We start from the raw sequence: 21,867 nt of genomic DNA, 5'->3' as shown, positions 1-21,867 counted from the left end.
TGGATGTTTTCCCATCCATCAGAAACTCCTGGCACCGTCAAACTGTACCGTTTCACTAACTGGCAATGAATTTCTATTGGGGAAACCTTTTTTGCATATAAAAATTGAATGACTGAGCGTAATTCGCTTTTTTGTCTGGTGGGCAAACTAAGTGGAAGCTCCCTCCTAAGCGACTGCTACGCAGCGACTGAGCAGCCTAAGGTCATGTGTGTGGTTCTACTCTTTGGCATAGGAATCAAGGAATGCAGTACTGTTATCAAATTTTGCCTAGTGACTTTTGTTCGGGAATGGTGTTTTTTGTAGACCTTACTTTACAATGCTCTCTTGTATCTTCACTTTAATGGCTTTCACTATTATAATTTGCGTATTGTTGTGCCCCTGAAATTTGTGTTCATGGTCATTATCAGAGAAATGAAAGAGGACGTAAGACAATATTTAGGAATAATTTTTGTTTTTAAGGTTTTCCTCTTTTGTAGCATGCCTTGTTTTTGGTTTTTTTTTTTTAATCTTAAATTATGAATATTCGAACACTACTGCAGTCGATTTAATATTTATTTTTCTTTTCAGAGTGAAAAACAAATTGAGTTACAGCTCTTTGGCCTATATCACAATGAGAAAGACATGGAAAGGTTTGATTTGGAATTGAAGAGGAAGCAGCATGATTTGGAGAAGGTTGAGAAACGAAAGGAAAAGGCTGAAGAGCAGCTGAAAGAAAAGAAGAAAGAGCATGGGAAGCTTGGTAGAGAGCTAGCCAAAGTGGAGCAAGAAATTCGTGAGATGGTAGGTTAGCCAGTTATAGTTCTTATTGTCGTTTGTGTTTTGTCGTTATCCAAATAATACAACCATGTCAGAATTTAAAGACATATACATATAGGAACATATTAGGTAAAATCATGTTCCTTGTACCAGAGGTATAGATTTAAAATGGTATATATGTTGCTCATATTCCTATAAATGTCACATTCTTTTAGACTTTGTGTGACCTTGTAAATCATATTTTAAATATAAAAAATATTATTTCTGTATTATAAAATTTCTAAGGCTACCAATAGCTTTGTGACACAAGTTTCAGTATTTCTGACTTTAAAAGATTCTTTTTTTACATTGTAAATGTCATATTTTAATGGATATAGGGGCAAATTTTGATTATTTTCCCCATTGGTTAGTGTATAAACTAGAGATGGGTCGAATAGCAGATTTCTCGAACTCGAATATCGAATTCGAATATTAAATCATTGCTCGAATACTAGAATTGCGCAAAGCATATTAAATGTACGTTCCTTCTTCTATTTCACTTGATGAATGTATAAATAAAAAGGTATACAGTGGAACCGCGATCTATTGTTTTTCAAGGGGATGGATGAAAAAAACTATGAATGCTGGAATGTTTGACTAGGTTGCCTATTCAGCAGGAAACCCAGGGTTTTGGAGAGTAATTGTGATTTCCTTTAAAGGATTCAAACAGGACTTCAGCTGATTAATGGAATATTTTAATTTAATGGAAAAGATTTGGACGTATATTTGATACAACTAACATCTCTTTCAAATATCCTAAGGGGACAAATCATCTCGCAAAAAAATGATTGGATGCGTCTCGGCATTTACACTGCTACGATGGATTTCTGTCTGATGTATACATTTTTATCTTCCAAACGCCATTTTAGCGGCATGCCCATCTGATACTCGGCTTCATCCACCTTCATATTTCATCAGGTAGCTCGCTTGACCCCCACTCCTACTGTCAAGTGCTAGCGGACAATCCGAGGTGTTTTGCAGAGCACATGTGCTTCTCCACCGGATTTTCTCCTTCTTCAATTATTTTCAGTCCATCTTTGGAAGTTCTCAAGGGATAAGCAGATGGATTTGAATTGCTAGCAGGCAGAAACCAAATATCCTGAGGAAATATCCCTTCGTCTGTGACAATTGAGATTTATAGCATAACTCATAAATTGTAACTTGATATATGTTTTCAGAAAAAAAATACCGCATCAACTTCCGAGAAGCTCAGCTGTGAGGATATTGAGTTTTGCCAGAATCCTAAGTCTCCTTCGTATTTTAACATTTATTTCCTTGCGTAAAATGCTTAATAAAGTCAGAAATACGTCGTATTTGGTCTTATTCTTTTTTAACCCTTTTGCTGCTTCAATAGATTTTTCATCGGTTCCATTATTTTGCCTATTATCCAGAAAAAAATGAATTGAATCATTCATTTGACGTCGCTGAATGTCGCTGCACGAATGGACGTAGTTCCGCTAGAATTTCGAGCAGATGACAGCACCTACGGGAGGGTTTTTCGAAAACGTAGATATTTACCCGCATGTCATGTTGAAAGGAAAAGTTTTTTGAAAGTCGTGGAATATCCCCGCATGTCGCAGGCAATAACCATAATGTTTTTTGCGGGTATTCCCGCTTGTAGCAGCGAAAGGGTTAAATTATGCGCACATTACTAATATTTCAATCCAATAAAGTTGTAATATCAATTGCCGAAAGTCATTGTTAGACACCTTTTGGGCTAATAGATGACTCATGCAGCAGTTGACCTCCATAAATAGGGAACTTCGCAGCAGGTAGGCGGAAAAAGGTCAGTGGGGGAGAAAGGGGGAATGGTGAAACATGATTCTATCATTCTCCTGTAACTTAATTTTTTTTTTTTTCGGAGAGGAGAAAAGCGTTGGAGGAGGGGCCGAGGGCTGATGGATGGAGGGGGTAGCGGATTTTGGGAATTGTGCTACATAGTTACTATGCCACTGCACTGAGTTTCTCCTGGTGGGGGAAACCAGGGATTTTTTCACCCGATCATTTTCGGTTCCCCACGTCAAACTCTTTACACCGCTCTAATCCGCGAATTTGATGTAGTTCGTCAACTTACATAAATCAGCACTACATGCACTAAACGACTAAGTTCTCTACATTTTTCTGAGTCAACTACCAATGACGTGCATGCAACAGTGTATGGCGCGAAATTCAAAGTATTCGAGGTATTCGAGCTCGTACCTTTAGCATAAGTATTCGAGACCTCGAATATCGAATACTTTCTAGTATTCGAGTATTCGCGGGTACTATTCGCACATCTCAAGTATAAACGTAAGGAAAGTTAAATAAAAGTATCAATACAGAAGTTCACTGGTAAAGTATGAAACATATTTTTTATACAATTGCTGTATAAAAAAATCACTAGAAAATAAAGAATAAAGACTTATAGCAGATAAAATTTTTTAAATTACAAAAATAACTGTAGTACAAAAATAATAGCTGTAACAAACAATATTTTTAAGTATAGTAGTGAGGAAAATGTTTGCCTCATAATTAGAATTTATCTATTGAGTAAAAGAGGTTTTACAATACATTTTTATTCTAACTTTGAAGATAATAAGATAACTAATATTTTTTAAATTAGATGGTAATTTATTATAAATAGACATTATCGTGCAGCATTTTTCGGGGTCATTAAAGTTGTGTATTATAAATCCACTAATTTTATTTTTCTATAAACATCAATGTTCATTTTCAGGGATTTTATGCCCTTTTCCTTTTTATTGATTCATATTTCATTGCATTTAAATCTCTTCATCACCACAGGAAGTTGAAATCAATAAGAAGCGGCCTACTTTTATAAAAGCCAAAGAGCGAGTAACACACATGCAAAAGAAGCTGGAATCTGCTAGAAAATCACTTGCTCAGGCAAAGAAGGCACATGCTGCCCACATGGAAGACATCAAAGAACTTGAAACGGAATTGGCTGGGGTAGAAGGTAAACGAATGGAGTATGAGGAAATGGTTGCAGGAGAATCACAGAGCCAAGGGAGAGATGTTCATCTCGAAGATGCTCAGGTTAGTAACACATTTGTAAGAACTATTAGCTAATATTAGGCTCACTTAGAGGTGGAGGGCTAAAACTCCCAGGGCCTGAACCCATAGTACCTGTATCTTATGTATTGTTGGGACTCCTGGTTGATACTATTTTGCCCTTAAACCAATCTTGCATCTGAGCGGTCCTGGTTAGCATTTACAGCGTAAGCCCCTTATTGTGAATATGGCATGTAGTGTAGAACTTGAATTCACGAGGGATAATCAAAGAACCATTTAAAGGCCAAAGATGTGTAAAATAAATTGGTATTTGACTGGATATACTGTCTGAACTCCATTCATTCTCTATACCGTATATCTCCGAATATAGTCCCCCCTTTTTTTCCAAAAATGGCCGCGGAAAAGTAAGGGGGGGGGGACTATAATCGAGTGTAATCCAGTTTAGCATACTAAAGGTGACCATAAAGTTATAAATAACGGCATAATGGCTAATGTTCTCGTAGTCTTTCTATTTGAGTATATTTGAGTATTATAATCGGAGATATTAGTAAATACTGCCACGTTTTACCGGAAATTTAGACAATTTTTACCACAAATGTAGTAAAGATACGATTCTTCCGATTCTAATAGCATATCGAATACGCGTTTTCACAGAATCCATCAGGTAGCCGTTAATTTTTCTTGGAAAAGTATCGTTAGAATAATTCAATCGACACTGATCACTTAATGACGCAGAACAGTAAATAATTAAAATGAAAACTAAACACACACTATCATTACATCAATCGAACACTGGAATTGAATCAATAGTATATGTACCCGTCGCTCATTTAATAGTTACACGATTTAAATAATTGCGAAAAATAAACAGATAAAGTGAACCTTTCGTGACGATTTAGCATTTCATTGCGTCCGTGGCTACTATACGTCCGTGCGGTTCGTGTTTACAACCACTGTCTTTATCGCCTTCACAGAACAAGAATGCGCAATAGGTGATGCATTTGTTTCTGAAAAGGCGCAATAGGGCGTAGTCCAGTACAAGCTCCCAGTGCTCCGAAGCACTGGAAGCGAGTCTTTTCGTGGTCCAGTAGAAGCTACAAAAGCTCCCGTGGCGCTCTCGTACGTCACGCATGACGTCACTATATTCGCTTCTCTCTCGCTACAAACGCTCCCAAGAAATAGGTAGGGCGAACCGGTTTTCTGCGCGAATTTGAACGGGAAGGAAGGCAAAAGAAAATGGTGTTCATAACAATTGTGGACCTGGCCGGCAATAATATGACCATTTGGAGTTGATGGAAGAAGTCGCTAAGATAGCCTGGATAGTAAATGCTAAAACCAAATGGTTAAAGAACTATTCGGGGGATATTACGGTGAGGCAAATGGCTGTAACTCAATGGTTTCACAATTCAGAGTCGCCACGGGCCAGATCGGGGAAGAAATTGAGCGGCAAGACCAAGATATCTTATAAAATTTGTTGTGATAATTAATTATATATAATATTATTTAATTATTAGTGGTTTAAGCTTGAGCTAGCGAGAAGGGGAGATAGAAAATGGCTATTCGAAATTAATAAGACATGTAATGAGTGAACTTTCCGGTCGAAGCATTCCGTCCGTTACATAAGAATTATGTTAATTTTGTAAGTTATATTGATTTATTTGTTATTTAGATCAATTATTAGTTATTTGAACTTGATATTGCGTGAAATTGAGATAGAATATGACTTCTTAGGTTAGGGTACGTGAACTTCTAGTTAAAGCATTCCGTTTGTTGCTTTTTGGCGGCCAACCTAGGTTTTCTTCAAGCTTTCCCCATGAAGATTGTATTCTCTGTTAAATGATGATATCTTCCTCTAATCTTCAAGTGAAATTTAATCAATTATTATGATGTTCGGTTGTATTTTACTTATGTAATTTTCTTAAGGTCAGGTTGACACGCATTGCATTTATGCTTAAGGCTCGTTGTTGACGAGATTGGTTCAAGTGTAGGACTGCTTTTGAGACTGTCATACAATGTCATGAGTGCAATTGATAAATCGCATAAAGGACACTCCACTTAAGGCCTTTTTACACCAACATAAATCCGCACAAGTCTAAATGTATGAACGCGAGAAAGATCTCGAAATGTACCGTACCATGGCCAACTTTAAACGTATTAGAGTTGGCCATGACCGTACGGTTGCGTTGTTGCACGTTAAGTGGTTAACCACTCAACTTGTGCAAATGCATGATCGGCAAATTTAACCTATTTTAGCTAGGTTCAAACATTCGTACATGTTCCGTTTCGGTCCACAAAAATAATTCACGCAAACAGGCATTAACTTGTACGTGTATCGTTTAAACGCAGGCTTTTAGGTGAGTTAAGTTAATTAGGCTTATTTTTGGTTTCATTGAAATTTCTCTAATAAGGTATTTAATCGGTCTTATCTTCTTTTATATGCATCATATGATCTGCTCTTTATAGTTTAAGTTTATCACCTTGTTGTTAGAGGATTTGCAAACCAGTGGGTAAAATCTTCAGGACAAGCATCGGTCTGCTGTGGTGCCCGATCATGGTATCCAAGGAAGATCTAATATTAAATAGGTTTCTTGTGGTGTACCCCATGGTCATATTCTTTTTGTCATTTATATTACTGACCTCTCCAACACGCTAAGTAAAGTACAAGGGGCTATAACAATCCCTAATTCAGACGATCTAATATCCGAGCAGACGATACTAGTAAAACAAACGACTAACAAATGCTACAATCGCTCCAGCCGTGATCCAGTAGGGTAGCACTGGGAGCGATAGGAGCGAAAGTGGACCACGAATCTGTAGCGTCTGAAGCGGGAGCACTCGGGAGCATTGGGAGCGTGTACTGGATTACGCCCATAATCGACGACTTTAAACCAGAAGCGCCGGCATTACTGCATTTGATCGAAATACAGCGACTCAGCATCGAAAGTGTAATCAATTTATTGAGGAATATCTTCGATTCGTCAGGGTAAATAGGATCGATAAATTACGTCGCATAACGTTTCGCAATTATTTCCGCGATATTTTCTTTATTAAAAATAATTTTACGTTCAACGGTGAGGTGATGGATCAAGTAGAAAGATGAGGATCAATCCTGCCGCAGATAAGAGGCCTTCAAAGACGGAGTTTCGATGCCAATTTAAAAATAGCCGTTGCAGAATACGCCGTAAATCATAGTATTTACAGCGCTAGCAAAGCGCTAATACATCGCGGAAGTAATTTTGGGGGTCTCGATGCGGCAGATTCAAAGAATTAGAGGAAAATATCGTCGAATTTGTGCGCAAATGCAGAGCAGAAGCTCTTTGTGTAACTTATGCAATGATTCGCGACGAGGCATTGAAAATTGATATAATTTTTTTTCAGTTTTAATGTTTGTTGGAAAAAGTTTATTTCTTAATTTTATTACTTTGATATTTGTTAGTCCTGTAGTTCAATTGTTTTGCTTAGCAGGCATTTGATAGCAATATTTTTATAATATTTATACTTTATTTAACACAATTTTATTTAGATTTCCTAAATTCTTCAGGTCACTTGGATTTGTGATGACTTGATGGGTGTGTTACACTGGATCTAAGGAAGTTTCAGGGCCAAATGCAATACTGTTTATGGGCTTTAAGTTAAAGCTTATATATTGACATTGTCTGTAGTCATTTGGAAATCAAAAATATTAATAATTTGTGAAGGTTTAAAAAATACAATAGCCTTGGATACTTAAAAAAATTTCTCATTTCTTCATTACATCTGGTTAAGGAACTATAAATTACTGATACATGCAATGGATCACAACATGTTTTAGGTATAGTTATTTTGTTGTGATGGAAAATATGTGAACAGATTTGTTCTTAATCTTCACAGAAAATAATAGTTTTTATCGAATCTAGAATCTTAACTTGCTAACCACAGAAAAATTGCCTTCCTTTACATTTTAAAATTTTTCCCAAAACTGAGGTCTCAAAATTGGGGGGGGGACTATATTCGGAGATATACGGTAATAAGAGGTTGGCATATTGGTCACATGCTCTGTCATTGGAATTAAATGCCAACAAGTATTTTTTCTACCCTCAATGATGGTATGATGCCCTTTTAAAATTTTTGGAAATGTGAATTAGCATCTGTATTTTGTCATTATTATCTTGTTAGTCAGTGCTTGTCATTGGCTTTCTGTTATCCTCCTGTCCTTATTCCTGTGCAATTCTGAATTTGTATCAAAAAGTTAACCTCACAGTTTCTAGATGCTTCTAGGTATGTCTTTGCAGGTAGCAATTACCTTGAAATTAAATTTGAAATACAAGGTGATTGCTACATCACTGCAGTCACCTTGATATTAAAATTCAAAACTGCTCCATATACAGTGAGTCCTCGTTTAACGTCCCTTACCGTTCCTGAAAAATGTGACGATAAACGAAATGACATTAATCGAAGCATAGTGTCCCATAACAAACAATGTAAAAAGTGTATATCGACTCCTAGACCTCACAATTCCTATGCGAAAAAAATGTTAGCATATCATATTTGGGGCATTTTTTACGTTGAGAATGCCAAACTATCGCATAAATACGAGTTCCTGTCTTCATCGATGACAATAGCAGCTGTGACGTAAATCCTTCTCCATTTTTGCATCTTCCAGCATTTGCTTTTCGGCTTCGCTATGGTGGCCGCCCGGGCGAGCGTCGCCTGGGCATCATCATCGCTGAAACATCGTCGCAGTTACAGGAACCAAAATTATTGGGAACTCGGCGAAAAAAGTGACAACAAAAACTCTACATGGAAAAATGCCTTGAAATCACTTTTTAGGTTCCTGAAAACCATTATGTCAAGTAAAACCTTGCGCACCTACGCAAGAATTCATTTTGCAGAAATTTTTGCTAAAACCGTAATCGCAATTATCAATAAACAACACCGTTTCGCACTTTGTATAGACTGACTATATTACCGCCCACAAAATGAACAACATGCAACGCCCGCCACTTCGCCTTTTTTTTCGCGCGAAATTTAAAATACTTGACGTTATCGCAAAGCGTAAGTGCGATAAACGAATAACGGTCTCAAAATTTTTGTGACGTTATCGCAAAATCACGTTAAACGGGGTGACGTAGAACGAGGACTCACTGTACAGTGTAAACCCCTTATTACAAGTATGGCATGTAGTGCCTGCTAGTAACACTTTTACACAAAGTACATAAAATTTACACAAAGGTCAGTACAGTGGAACCCCGATCTATGTTCCCACACTGATCGTTTGCCCGCATTCATCGTTCTTTGTCCCTGGTCCCTAATAAAGTTCCTTAAAGGCAATGTAATTTTTTCCCGCATCTATCGTTCCCTGAAGTATCGGTTTCCCGCATTGATTGTTTGAAGATCATGGTCCCAATGTACAATTTTCCTGCATCCATCGTTTTACAAAATGAGACGAAGTGTTTACAATGTGTCTATGATGATCTTCCATCAGAACAAGAGAATTAACTTCACAGGCTGATAAATTCTTGTGTTAGATTTGGCCTTGACCTGCGTAAAGCTGATATCTCCCATCAACTCTACACTTTGTCGTAGCTCAGACCATCTTCTCGGAGGAAATAATTTCTTGGTTCATTAATTTTTACCACCATTAAGACTGAAATTCCAGCATATATTTTTCCCATATTCAAAACGAAATCAGCCTCTGTTTCTAGTACAGGGTTCCCACTCAACCATGAAAAAACCTGGAAATAGCCGTGAATTTCATCATAAATCCTTAAAAATCTCCCCAACTTGATTGTAGAACTACGATTGACACATCAAAAGAAAAATCGATACATTGATCATATTTCAAGGTCACTCTCCACGCATTTATCTGCACACGTATATTCGAAGTGCAATTATTGGTCTGTGTGCCATGACGACACATAGATCTTGAGCTTGTGATTGGAAGCCCGGTAAACAAAGTGCTCATTAACTCTGGAGAAAAATCTGACATTTCTTCACTTCCCTGCCACCCTGCTCCCTCCATTTTCCCACTCACAACCTTTAGCCGGACCTGAATTTTGCTAAGGATAGGTGATGTCATGAGAGAGAGCACTTTCATTGCTAAGTTTGCATTCATGGTGTCTGTCGCGGTTGATAAATTTTTAGTTAACTTGCGGCCGGTGATTGTTACGTCATCAATATTTTTGCCTAAAATGGCTTATCAACAGACTGTGAATTTGACGACATTTAGACCGTGAAAACCTGAAAAAAACCGTGAATTTTAAAATGTAGTTAGAGTGGGAACCTTGTAGTACCACTAGAACTTCTTACCTCCTACGTCTTATACCTCGGACAAATAATTGTCATCTCGGAATTCCTTGTTGTTATCTATGAAAAATCCTCTTCGTATATTTTCAAAGAGAAACTGTTTCACTATTACCTTAGTGATTTAATTTATTTTTATATTACATATTATTATCTATTATGTTATTATGTATTATCTGGGATATTTTTGTCACTTTTTTCTCTTTCTCCTAAGTATTAGTGCATCTTCTCATTTTGTAATTTTACTCAGGTGTAATATTTTTACTTCTTATTGCCGAGAGAATTGTGCCTGGTATATTTTTATTGTTTGAGCAGAAATTGTTAATGTATTTGTATTTGCCCTAATGGGGAAACCCAGAGCATAAACTAACTTCATTCATGTGGTAAGGTCCATATTATTCAATGATGGGTGTGCATACTGTAATTTTATATTAACTCCAAGTGTGTTGTCTGAATTTAATACCAAAATCTGTAATAATACCTTGGTTACAGAATTTTGCTGGATATCCTGAGCAGGAAGTAATATGCTGCATCGTCTATCCATTATAATTGCAGGTCAAAGAGTATCACCGTCTAAAGGAGGAAGCTGGAAAGCGTTCTGCTATGTACATGCAAGAATTAGACTCAGTAAATCGTGAGCAGAAATCAGATCAAGATCGCCTTGATAATGAAGGCCGCAAGAAAGCTGAAATTGAGAATAGATTAAGACAAAAAGGACATGAAAAGGAAGAAGCTGAGAAGAGAGTGGAAAAACTGGCAGAGCATATAAGGTTAGGCTTATCTTATTTAGTGAATAGTTTGCTGTCGGGAAAAGTTTTCATCAATTCTATTTTTATATAATAGTATTTCACAGAACCTTTGCAGTAATATGTAGAAAATAAATAATACCAATCTTAAATCTATATTTACTCAATTTATGCAGTAGACTCTCATTTATATGACTAAATTTAATATGAAGTTTTCGCTATGAGAAAGGGAAGTCATAGTCCTGACCAAAGGGATCTGTTAACATATGGTTAAAGAAACAATACAATTAGAATTTTGATGCTACAAAATTATGAACCTAAGATGCTGTCCAAGCAGTATTTTATTTTAATGTTACAAATTTTGATGCGCGTTCTGTGGGATATAAAATTTTGCCTTAACTGCAAGTCACAAAACTTTGACATTCGCCTTATGCCCTAGAATTTTAAAATTTCAGGGCTAACAATGCTTGTTTTGGAAAAGCAATTACACTATATTGAGGTTTCCCAATAGATTAGCAATCCTTGAAGGGCAATTGATGTGTCCAAGGGAGGAGAGTGGCAACTTATTCTATAGAAATAAAGATGAAAGTCTCCTTTTTTATTGTGTATAGAAAGGATATGAAGCTAGGTTAGAGTTCATTCAATCAACTTTACCCTGGTAACAGTTGACCCTTATCCCCCCAATATTGTCCTGGTAATAGTTAACCCAAAATCCATTTTCCATCTTGATCAACTGCAGTTGCAGATATAGAGCAGCTGAACAAGATTTTAACTCCATGAATGTGTTCATGTAGAGGACCTGATGATACTACTGTTAAATACTAGCTCACTTAGAAAATTGAATGCATACCAAGCATCATACAGACCAGCGGAATTCTGTTGCGCTAATGGCTATTTAGGCCCGTATCGTCAGTCGCTTCTTTAGCCATCCTTTATCTTCCTCGGCTCCTAAAGGATAGATTTCAGTTCGAGAGACGTCCGAAGGTCTTCTTCAGCGCACTTTGCTGGTGAAGGACTCCTCGCCAGCGTAGGTTGGTCTGACCCAACCTTCACATCCACTTCACAACCATTTCATCACTTTAAAGATTTTTAAACAGGCCTTACATAAAAGATAGGTTGGTAGAAATGATTTTGTTTTTATTATTTGTGATGGCGATAACGTTTTAATTTTGTTTACGTTCATTTTTCTGTTTATTTCTGCTTTACATTGCAATGTTATCCGTAAGCCGGTGCATCAAAGGCAATGATGGAACAGCGTATTATCATGGATATTAAAGCTGTAAGGAGATGTTTGTGTATTTCGACACATAAAAACCTTAATTAGAGGTATTCCTGAGGCATAATCATTTGCGATCATGTTGAATGACATGTGATAAAAGTCGTCATAATAGACTCAATCCATCACCCAGCACGTTAAAATCATCTCTACATCGATGTAAAAAGCCTAAAAATAAAGTTTTCTTGCGCATCTGCACTAGAAATGGATATGGAGTAACTACGTAATGCAATTGTGTGCATCAAGTATTCCTCTTAAGCTTAGAAAGGGAAAGTTTAGTCACATCTTATTCACATTTCAACGCAAAGGTTGATTATTTACATTAATAAAATATTATTACCTTTGTATATAGCCTCATCACTGTAACCGATTTAGCACAGTGGTTAGCGCCCGTCGCTACCACGCGGAGGGCCCACGTTCGATTCTGCATGAAGATGAATTTTTTTAAGCTTTTTTTTGTATTTCTTTAGCATAAACTTACGTTAAACTATTAATTTTATGATTTTGAATCAGAATAGTGTTTTCTGGATTGAAAATCTTTCACGCGCACTGTGCACGCTACATCGGTTTTATTATCTTTTGATTTTGATAGTTTTTATCGAACTGCTGTGGCCATTTCGGTATCAATTACCAAACCAGTTTGATATAATTTATCAAACTGGTTTGGTAATTGTTACTAAATTTTTCAATGAGCCATATGACGACCGGAAAGTTTGATAAATTTCATCAGAATTCGATAGTTCTAACTAAAACTTTTTTCCGCGTACGATTACTTATCTCGGCAATACTTGAGGAATTGCCAAAATCCAGTGGAATTTTATTCGGAAAGGGCATGATGGCTTTAAAATAAAACAACACGTTGGCAAACAACTTTTTGCATTATATTACCTACACCCCAGGAGTTATTTAACCCTAGAAGTGCACACTTCTTTTTTCAATCATAAAGTGCACACTGGGGTCCAGTGGACCCCATAACTTTTAAATTTTTTAATTTCAACCCCCTGATATTTTTTTACTATTAATATAGTAAATATCAATTATAGAAGTGTTTTTTACACTAATATGAAAATATAAGTTATTTAAACAAATTAAAGTGAAATTAAAACAATATTTTTCATTCTAAAGACATAAAAATTCTTTAAGAAAGTCACCAATCCTACTTTTATTTACTCTTACGAATGTTTTAGATGTACAGACAAATAGTTTTAACAGCTTAAGTATTACATTGTATAGTTCATTTTAAAAAATATTTCATATTTTTTCTTTCCATAAAACGTATTAATTTTAACAATTGAAAACAACAAAATTTTCCTGTGAATTTTTTTTTAAATTTTTTTCACAAATTTCATCAGGACTTCCTATTGCTCCAAAATGTACATCACTATTATTATTTTACAGGTAAAATATAAATTTTTAGAAAAAAGTGCTTTGTTGTTAATTTCTCACTCCAGTACAGGTAGTACACAGATAACTTCGGTGCTCGTCACACATCAGAGCGCGGCACGATGAGCATATAATTCTTGTTTTTCTCTCTCTATTCCTTGGGCATAAGCTGCATCGTATTTTGCTTTGAAGTATTTCAGGTTTATCAATTGCTGATATTTCAATTTTCAAAATTTCCGCAATGGTATTCCTGATTGAAGAACGCAGGTTTTTTTTTCAAAATCCGTTGATGCAAATGAGGTTTGATGAGTGACAAAGCCAGTTTTTCAAAAATGTTCTCTGGTTTATTTTTTCATTACTATCAACATGAGAGTCAAGAACCATTGCGTTTATACCAGCTTGGTCTAGCATGCCATAGAAAATCTGCATTGGCCATGGAAGGGTTTTTCTGGCTGTTGTATATTCATGACACAGTTGATCAAATGTGTCTGTTCCTCCTTTAGTAGCATTATACATGCAAATAATCTCGGGCTTTCCATTGTCTTCATTTATAGCTTCATCCAAATGAAAAGATGACAACAAAAGCACTATTTTATTTCTTTTCGGTGTGAAAGATACCAGGGTCATGTCAGGGTCAAAGGCAAATCGTGAAGATTGAACAACAGCACTTCTTGTAAAATCCACTGGAATTTGACGCTTGTTTTTACAAATGGTGCCCACCATCGTTATTGAATAATCTTTTAGCATCTTCTTTACAAGCTCAACAGAAGTGAACCAATTGTCGCACGTAATATTTGTATTCGTGCCATGAATTGGTGTTGACAATGTCGGTACATAATATGTCGGAACAGTTTCATCTGGATTGGTAACTACTTTTCCTATGTAAGGAGAGGCATTTACTATGTAAAACGTTTTTGCATCATTCATCATTACAATTTTTATGCCATACTTATCTGGCTTTCCTTTCATATATATCCGAAAGGGGCAATGAGGAATGTAATATTTCTTACAATTATCTACAAACCCTTCCCAAATTTCACAAATTTGTGCAAATTTATCGATCGATCTGCGCTGCATTCTCGTGTTTTTATCATAAAAACGCAAGGTTGACAGCAAAAACAGGAATCGGTGAAGAGACATGGTGCATTGATACAACGTAGATCCAAACTCAGTTGACCACAGTTCATACAAATTTGTGTTGCACGTCTTCTGCACCCCAGAAAAACATAGAAGTCCAAAAAAAGCCTCAATCTCCTCAACATCTACATCACCGTGGTACGATTGAGGAATTGTGACATTTTGACGCTGCCGTTGTGTTTCCTCATTTGTGTGCGTCATTATTTTATTTCGTAAAGCGCTATCCAACAGTAATTTCCATATTGCCGGGAAGTTTTGACGTCGCGCGCTGCTCCTTTTGGTCCAGGCAGATCCGAAACCAAATTTCGCTCTCTCTTTCGACCTCCAAATGATTTCAAACGTCAATGATTGATGAATAGTTTACTATTATGAGTAATATATGTTCAAAACTATTGCTCTACAATCCATTCCATTGAAGTTTGTTCGTACGTCTTTCACTCCGAAACTCCTAAATTATTTGCAAAAGAGGAAACCAAGAAATTTCACAAAAAAAGTTGATCACCTCAAATATCCCAAATTGATAAAAAATGATAAATGGCATTTTAATTACTTTAAACATATAAATACGATTATAATAAATGTATTTGCAGCAAAAAAGGCAATAAAAAAATACGTTAATTTTTTTTCGCAATTTCAAAAAAATTTCATGAAGTGCACACTGGGGTCCAATGGACCCCAGACCATTTTCAATTTTAAATTATAAAGCAATAAGCGCGTTGAAAAAATCACCACACACTAGAAACTTTTACTAAGATATAAAAGGAAATTTACATTGGTATGAGACTTCAATATTTTGTGCATTACAAAAGTTACAGCAATGAAAAAAACTGCTGGGGTCCACCGGACCCCAGTGTGCCCTTCTAGGGTTAATCATCATGTTGGCTTACGTGAATGCTGGATTGTTTAGGAGTACGTTTCGACTACTAAAGACTATAGTTGATATTTACTAATCATCTAACTGAGGAAACTTGTTGCTTTTTTCCCACGCTTCGGTCTGTTGTATATTTGAAGTATGAATTATCTATGAATTTTCGGTGAATTTAATTTCTGATTCCAATGCAAACTGTCACTGCGTCCGTTTTCTTATTTTCTTGAATATCCCTATGTTTGATTACCAAATTACACAGAAAAACTCTTTCCGCGTTACCCATTCGCTCCATTTCGGCATATTTTGTGACCCATGTGACGCTAGGTGAGTTATGCTTTGTCTTTGTTTGACTGGATGAACAGATCTCAGAACCGGACATTCCATGAGCGACGAAAATGATCCAAAAGACCAGCTTAAGTCGGAAGATAAAGAAGAGCTTCACTGAGGATCGTCTCTCGAACGTAATCGCGTCCTTCGCGAAGGAGGCCGCTGAAGGAATCCTAAGTGAAGACGAGATCTGAAGGAGCGACTGACGATATGGGCCTTAGTGACTGCTATATATCTGGAGCTGGATATGTTGTGAATCACAAATCATCATGACAGAAAGAGTTTTTATTGGAGGGCGCAATCAAGAAGATACTGGGTGGACCAAATGGCACAGTGTTGAATTAAAGTTATCGGATGAAAGGAAATGCCCATATTCTAGTTTTCTTAGGTACAATATCTGCTTAGCAGTAAAAATTCTAATAAAGTAGCAGTAGTCAGCCATTAATACAATTATGCGCAAGTTATATCGTTCTTCATCTAACGGTTTAACCTGAAAACCAATTGTGGTTCATTCGGTCTGGTTTTTATCTATGGAGCTAGTTTTTTTTCCTTGAGAGAATTGTCAGTTCCACTATATCCAATATTTTTTATTGCGCTTCCATGTTTTATCATGCTTTTATGTTCATTTGTCATTCATTTGCTCCTACAAATACATTGTATGACCTGGCATGGCTTATAATATCTCAATTAGCTACATGATTTTCTATATTTCCTATTAGTTTGCCCTTCTTAAAAAAATGTATAAGGCATCTTTCAACATTTAAATAATTTTTATATTCCATAATCATGGAGACCATTGTCCGCACCCAGGTACTTGACATTAATCCTTCTCAGCAAACTTAATTTTATAATCTTGAAAGGCAGAGTTGGGAATCCTGTTATATTTAGTAAATTTTAATCTAACCTGTCAGCTTTTTATGTCTTAGATGGATTAGATATTTGTGTACAATGAGTAATTTTGCTTCCATCTAAATAAGTACTACATTTTAAAGTACTCAAAGTGCAGGGGCTGACTGGTAATGTATGGGCCCCAAGAGGGAAAAAAAGAGTATGAAGTGGCACAGAATGTGGTGTTGGACTTGCAGTATGAAATCTATAGAATTTAAATGTGGGAAAAAAACAGAAAAGGGAACAAGGGGGGGGGGGGGGGGCATCACCAATGTATCTTGATAGTTACGATGTTGAGAGCGCTTAATGAATGTGAGAAGAAAGATAGACCACTGCAGGTGTCTTGCGTGTTCTTACGTTTCACAAATCCCACATTTTCAGGGTCCAAGGAAAAGGGAAGGTGCTGAAAGAGAGCATCACAATATTTAAAAATCGTTGTTTCCATGCTTGTAAAATTTCATGTAAAAGGAGGACCCTGGAAACGGGCAACCCACCATGCATGTGATAGCTAAGCTTAAACATCATGCTTTGCCACTGATTAGGGGCATCCCTGAAAATAGCGATTTTTGTATACTTACTTCTACTCACTGTGTATTCTATGCTAACTGAAACTGATATTACAGTTTGTATTGCATGTTGTCTAGCGATCAGAAGTGCAATCATTGTTCTAGCTTAAATAAATTGTGAAACAGTTCGGTGCTAGCCATATCAAATAGTTGAAACAATTGCCTAAATAAGTCATTGTGCTGGTATCCAGGGTCCCTGGTTCTTCTCTGGTCAGAGTGGACTTATCATCTTAGGTAAGGTGTTGACTTCTTCTCAGCATGCAGAATATGTTTGATGTTAAACTGCTCAACTAATGGCATATCATTGTGCATTATTTAATTACCAATCATATCAACAAGCCATAAATACCGTATAAGCTTGTGTAAGAGGCGCACACGTGTAAGAGGCGCACCCCTATTTTGAGGATCGAAGCTATATAGAAAAAAGATGTATAAAAAAGAAGCTATATATAGATGCTCTTTCAGTACTATTTGAAAGAGGAAATTTTGATAACTGCGGCGGCATAAGAGGGAGTAGAAAGAGTTCCGATCCTCTCTTTGCATACGCCATTGCTCTACGTTGCTTGTCCTACTCACGAACAATTTTGTTTAAAAGCTCTCGCAGGAGTATTGCAATAGAATTGCAGCCGTGGAAAATTTTAAGGCAAAACACGACAGGCAAATGGCGTGAGCTTTCCCAAGAGATTGAACAACAATCGGGGCAACCTCAGCGCCGTAGGATAATAACCACGTCGTAGATTTAAGGCCCCTTGCACACGCACCGATTTTGGACGGCCGGTAAAATATCGGCCGTCCACATTCCAATAGTGAACAATGGGAGAGCATTGGAGCTTGCACACGTACCGACCACATGCCCGCGCCGGCAAAATGCCGGTTAGCTGCCGGCTATTGTCACTGTGGATCGCCGACGCCGGCTCAAAAACTTAGCAACGTATCGTTTGACCGGTAAAAATCCGGCGTGTGTGCAAGCATCGCTTCGCCGGTAAAATATCGGCCAATATTTTACCAGCCGTCCAAAATCGGTGTGTGTGCAAGGGGCCTAACGGAACTACACTCGGCTCTCTATCAGCTAATGCCTCTGCAGTTTTTTTCCTTTCCGAGACTCCACAGGAAAATATCAAGTTACAGGGGAACAATGGAAACGTGTTTCATCCCTACCCCATTCCACCAACTGACCTTTTTCGGTCTACCAGGTTCAATTCCCCGAGTTTCTGGAGGTCAAATGCTACGTGAGTCACCTTCTGAGCTCGAAGATACCTCGATATCTTTCAGCAATTGTATGACACGCACGAGGTTCTAAAAAGAATTAGACCTAACGCGACGTATATCTGACAGCATTTAAGTTTTTTGAGCTCTAATTGATTGGCACAAAGATTTATAGCTAAAATAAGGCTACTAATATTCAACATTGTCCAAACAGCACAATTTCGGAAGAAACAAGCGTAGCATAAGCGCATTCAAACAAGACGAGACGGACTGGAAACTCAGGCAACGCAAACTGCGTATATCACATTGCTGCGCCTTCGCCCCTACGCTCTAAAGGCTACGACGTCACATGCAACATTGGACGTGTTCTTCCCTTGCTCCTTCGCTCGTAGCTTTAAATACGGAGGGGAGGGAGCCCTCTTCCCCTCGACCTCTCCTTCAGCGCTCTTCACTTATAAGCATTTCCGATTTCTTCTATCCACCATTAAGTCCAACAATGAGCACACTCGTTCGAATTTTTTCAACCGCAGATTGTGACACCAATATTACTATATGCAGTATAAATGCCGCGGGATGCCCACTCGTGGCAATAAATTTAGTGCGCGCTCCGGAGCGAATCACCCCGCGCGATCTTTTCAATGTTCACCTCTGGGGTAGCGACGTGACGGCGCGATGCTTGCAAGAAATTCAAACAGGAGCATTTTAAAAATACGTCACTAAGGGAGAAACTCTCCTGCCTGCCGCTTGATTTTGACCCAGGGTTTCAGATGACTGACTCACGCTGAAAACCAAGGCCACTCAGTTCCCCTTGAACTTGCAACCGGTGAAGGGGAGGGGGGGAAGATGAAAAGTTTGTGTAAGAGGCGCACCCCCATTTTCGGCTGCAATATCTGGGAAAAAAGGTGCGCCTCTTACACGCGCGTACACGGTATTCTAAATATATAGTTATAAGTAGGTATGGGTCAGTTCTTAAATTTATTCGGTTCTCGGTACCTGTCCGGTTCTCCCACATCGGTTCTCCATTCTCGATGCGTGGTTCCAAGGATGAACTCTTATTATCAGAATAAATGGCAAATTTAAATGGACAAAAAGTACAAGGACAAGTAAAAAAGTTTAAACACATTGTTAAAGAATGCATGATCAACTAATGCGTCACACAATGTAAGGCAGCCACTAGTTCTTTCTCCAGGTTTTGTTTTAAACAATTCATCATTATTATCCTATCTGGGTCTAATGAATTCTTTTTTGACAGAAATATTGCCTGCAGTACGGAACAGGCATTCACTGAAAACTTTGGTAGTCCATGTTGATTTTGAAGGGCCATGGGAAATATGCTTGGAGCGCAGTTTGCATACTGCATAGATATTTAGCGCAGCACCAGGATCAGTAGTGAAACTCTCCCAACTTCTTACGACGTCACCCGTTAATTTGTTGTGACTTGTGAGTCAGTTCAAAATGTATTATATTCTGTGACGTAGCTTAAATTCTTACTTTTATTGACAACTTATTCGCATGCCTCACTGTTACAGTTCTTATAACCTCAACACTAAACTCCTCAACTTGGCGGTACAGCGATACCATGGATAAACTGAGTAGCCACAGCTTAGCCTGTGCGGTAGTTACTTTTGCCTCACTGTACACACACCTAAGACCGCTTTCAGTCGAAACAATTTTCCGACGGGTGCAGTTCACGGCATGGCACACAGCATTGCAGATAGTCATCTTATCTGTAGGCCGCGTGCATTTCATGTGCACGACGGCCCGGCAAAAAGTCAATTTGTCTTAAATCGGCCTCAATGTAGCATTGTGCCGTGAACGGCAGCTGGCGAAAAGTCGGTTCTTCTGAATGCAGCCGCAGCTATAGCAATGTTACATTGTTGGTGAGATCAACAACCTGATGATCATTTAAGGAGGAACCATCATTTCAAACATGCCCGAAAACCTCCCCTTATTTTGACATATGTTGTTGCTCATTATTTTTTCTATCGAATAGTGAAAAAATATTACTATGTCACCGGCCATTTAAGAAAGATTTATGGATTTGAAAATGACGGATTTCCACCTTGAAATACATTGTCTTTATGGGAGAATGATGACCTTCCCTTGTAAAACATTTTTTATCTCAAATTTGGCCCGAAATATATCGTTGAAAAATTAGCACAGCATAGAATAGACATTGATGCTTAATATATCTATTTTTTTAGAAGGGTTTTACCGATATGTTAGCGCCAGTATTTAAGTTTAAAGAACATACTTCCGGTTTTCTGCAGAGCGAGCAGCCATTATGCGGCGGAGGTAGTGGCAACGTTGCAAATATACGGAGGTAAAAATATGAAGAGCGATATTGCACCTGTCGACCGCTGCATAATTCCAGTGAATTGGATTTTTCGGAGTCATTTTTATACGTATTCATTAAACGAATATTCAGTTCATCTCGAAACGTGCTATACACCGAAGTATGAAATTTATCAGTGCTGGTTGTTAAAGTAATTCCTATATGCGACTACATTTTATTAAACATGCGAATAATCATGACCGGAATTCAATACATCCCTTGAAATTGTCGGCGTATCGCTTCAAAAGCGAAAATGATAGAAAATAATGAGACTTGCGATAGTTTATCTGTTCTTCTGAATACTACTTCAAATTTTTTTACGTTTATTTCGAAAAATATGCATCGTTTTCAACTTGTAGAAAATACTTATTTAAATAGTAGTTCTAAGCGTTAAGTAGAAAATCTAGCGCATTGTGTATTTAATCATCAGTTTAATTGATATTAAATGTCTAGAATAAGGTGTACAGGTAAATGAATGTACCACGAGACAAGCATATTGTTATTGGGTACCGACTATGTAGTATTTGGAAATACAACTTCGCGAACGTACTAATTAATCGAATATTCACCCATGTAATTCTTCGAAAGTATAAAATAAAATAGACAAGAGTACTTCCTTTTTCACTGGCCAAACAATTTACTTTGATACGTTTTCCAAAGGTCCAATCAGCATAATTTGGAAAAACAACAGTAAATACCTATTCATGAAGTTATTGCAGGAGGATAAAAATTAGGATGCATTCCTGAACAATCGATGGCAGCTGACATAAGTGAGTCCGTAGAAGTTGCAATGCCAGCCTTCCAAATTTACTGAAACTTCGGCACTAGGAACAAGTATTATTTAATTATCCGGATACTAATGATTCGAATTACATTTGGGTTATAACTGACACATTAGTTTCTAATTTTCACTAATCAACTCCTTATTAATAGTATGGATGAGGCTATTGAATGGAAAATCTACAAAGAAATAAACATTAAAGAGCTTTGTGTCAGTCATTCGACAGGGACTTTAATCTTCATAAATCAAGACATAAACATTGATT

The 21,867-nt window shown here is 37.3% G+C and overlaps 1 protein-coding gene across 1 annotated transcript in view; it reads left to right on the top strand.

Moving 5' to 3' along the window:
* Positions 1-21,867, top strand: part of LOC124170915 (structural maintenance of chromosomes protein 1A) — a 65,656-nt gene that overhangs the window by 4,928 nt on the left and 38,861 nt on the right. Inside the window, exons 7-9 of the mRNA XM_046549971.1 lie at positions 568-780; positions 3,580-3,831; positions 10,645-10,859. Coding sequence (XP_046405927.1) covers positions 568-780; positions 3,580-3,831; positions 10,645-10,859 — 680 coding nt within the window. The remainder of the gene's footprint in view (positions 1-567; positions 781-3,579; positions 3,832-10,644; positions 10,860-21,867) is intronic.

Source organism: Ischnura elegans, chromosome 1 (genome assembly GCF_921293095.1).
Source record: "Ischnura elegans chromosome 1, ioIscEleg1.1, whole genome shotgun sequence".
Classification (NCBI taxonomy): Eukaryota; Metazoa; Arthropoda; class Insecta; order Odonata; family Coenagrionidae; genus Ischnura; species Ischnura elegans.
This window is presented reverse-complemented; position numbering and strand designations above follow the sequence as displayed.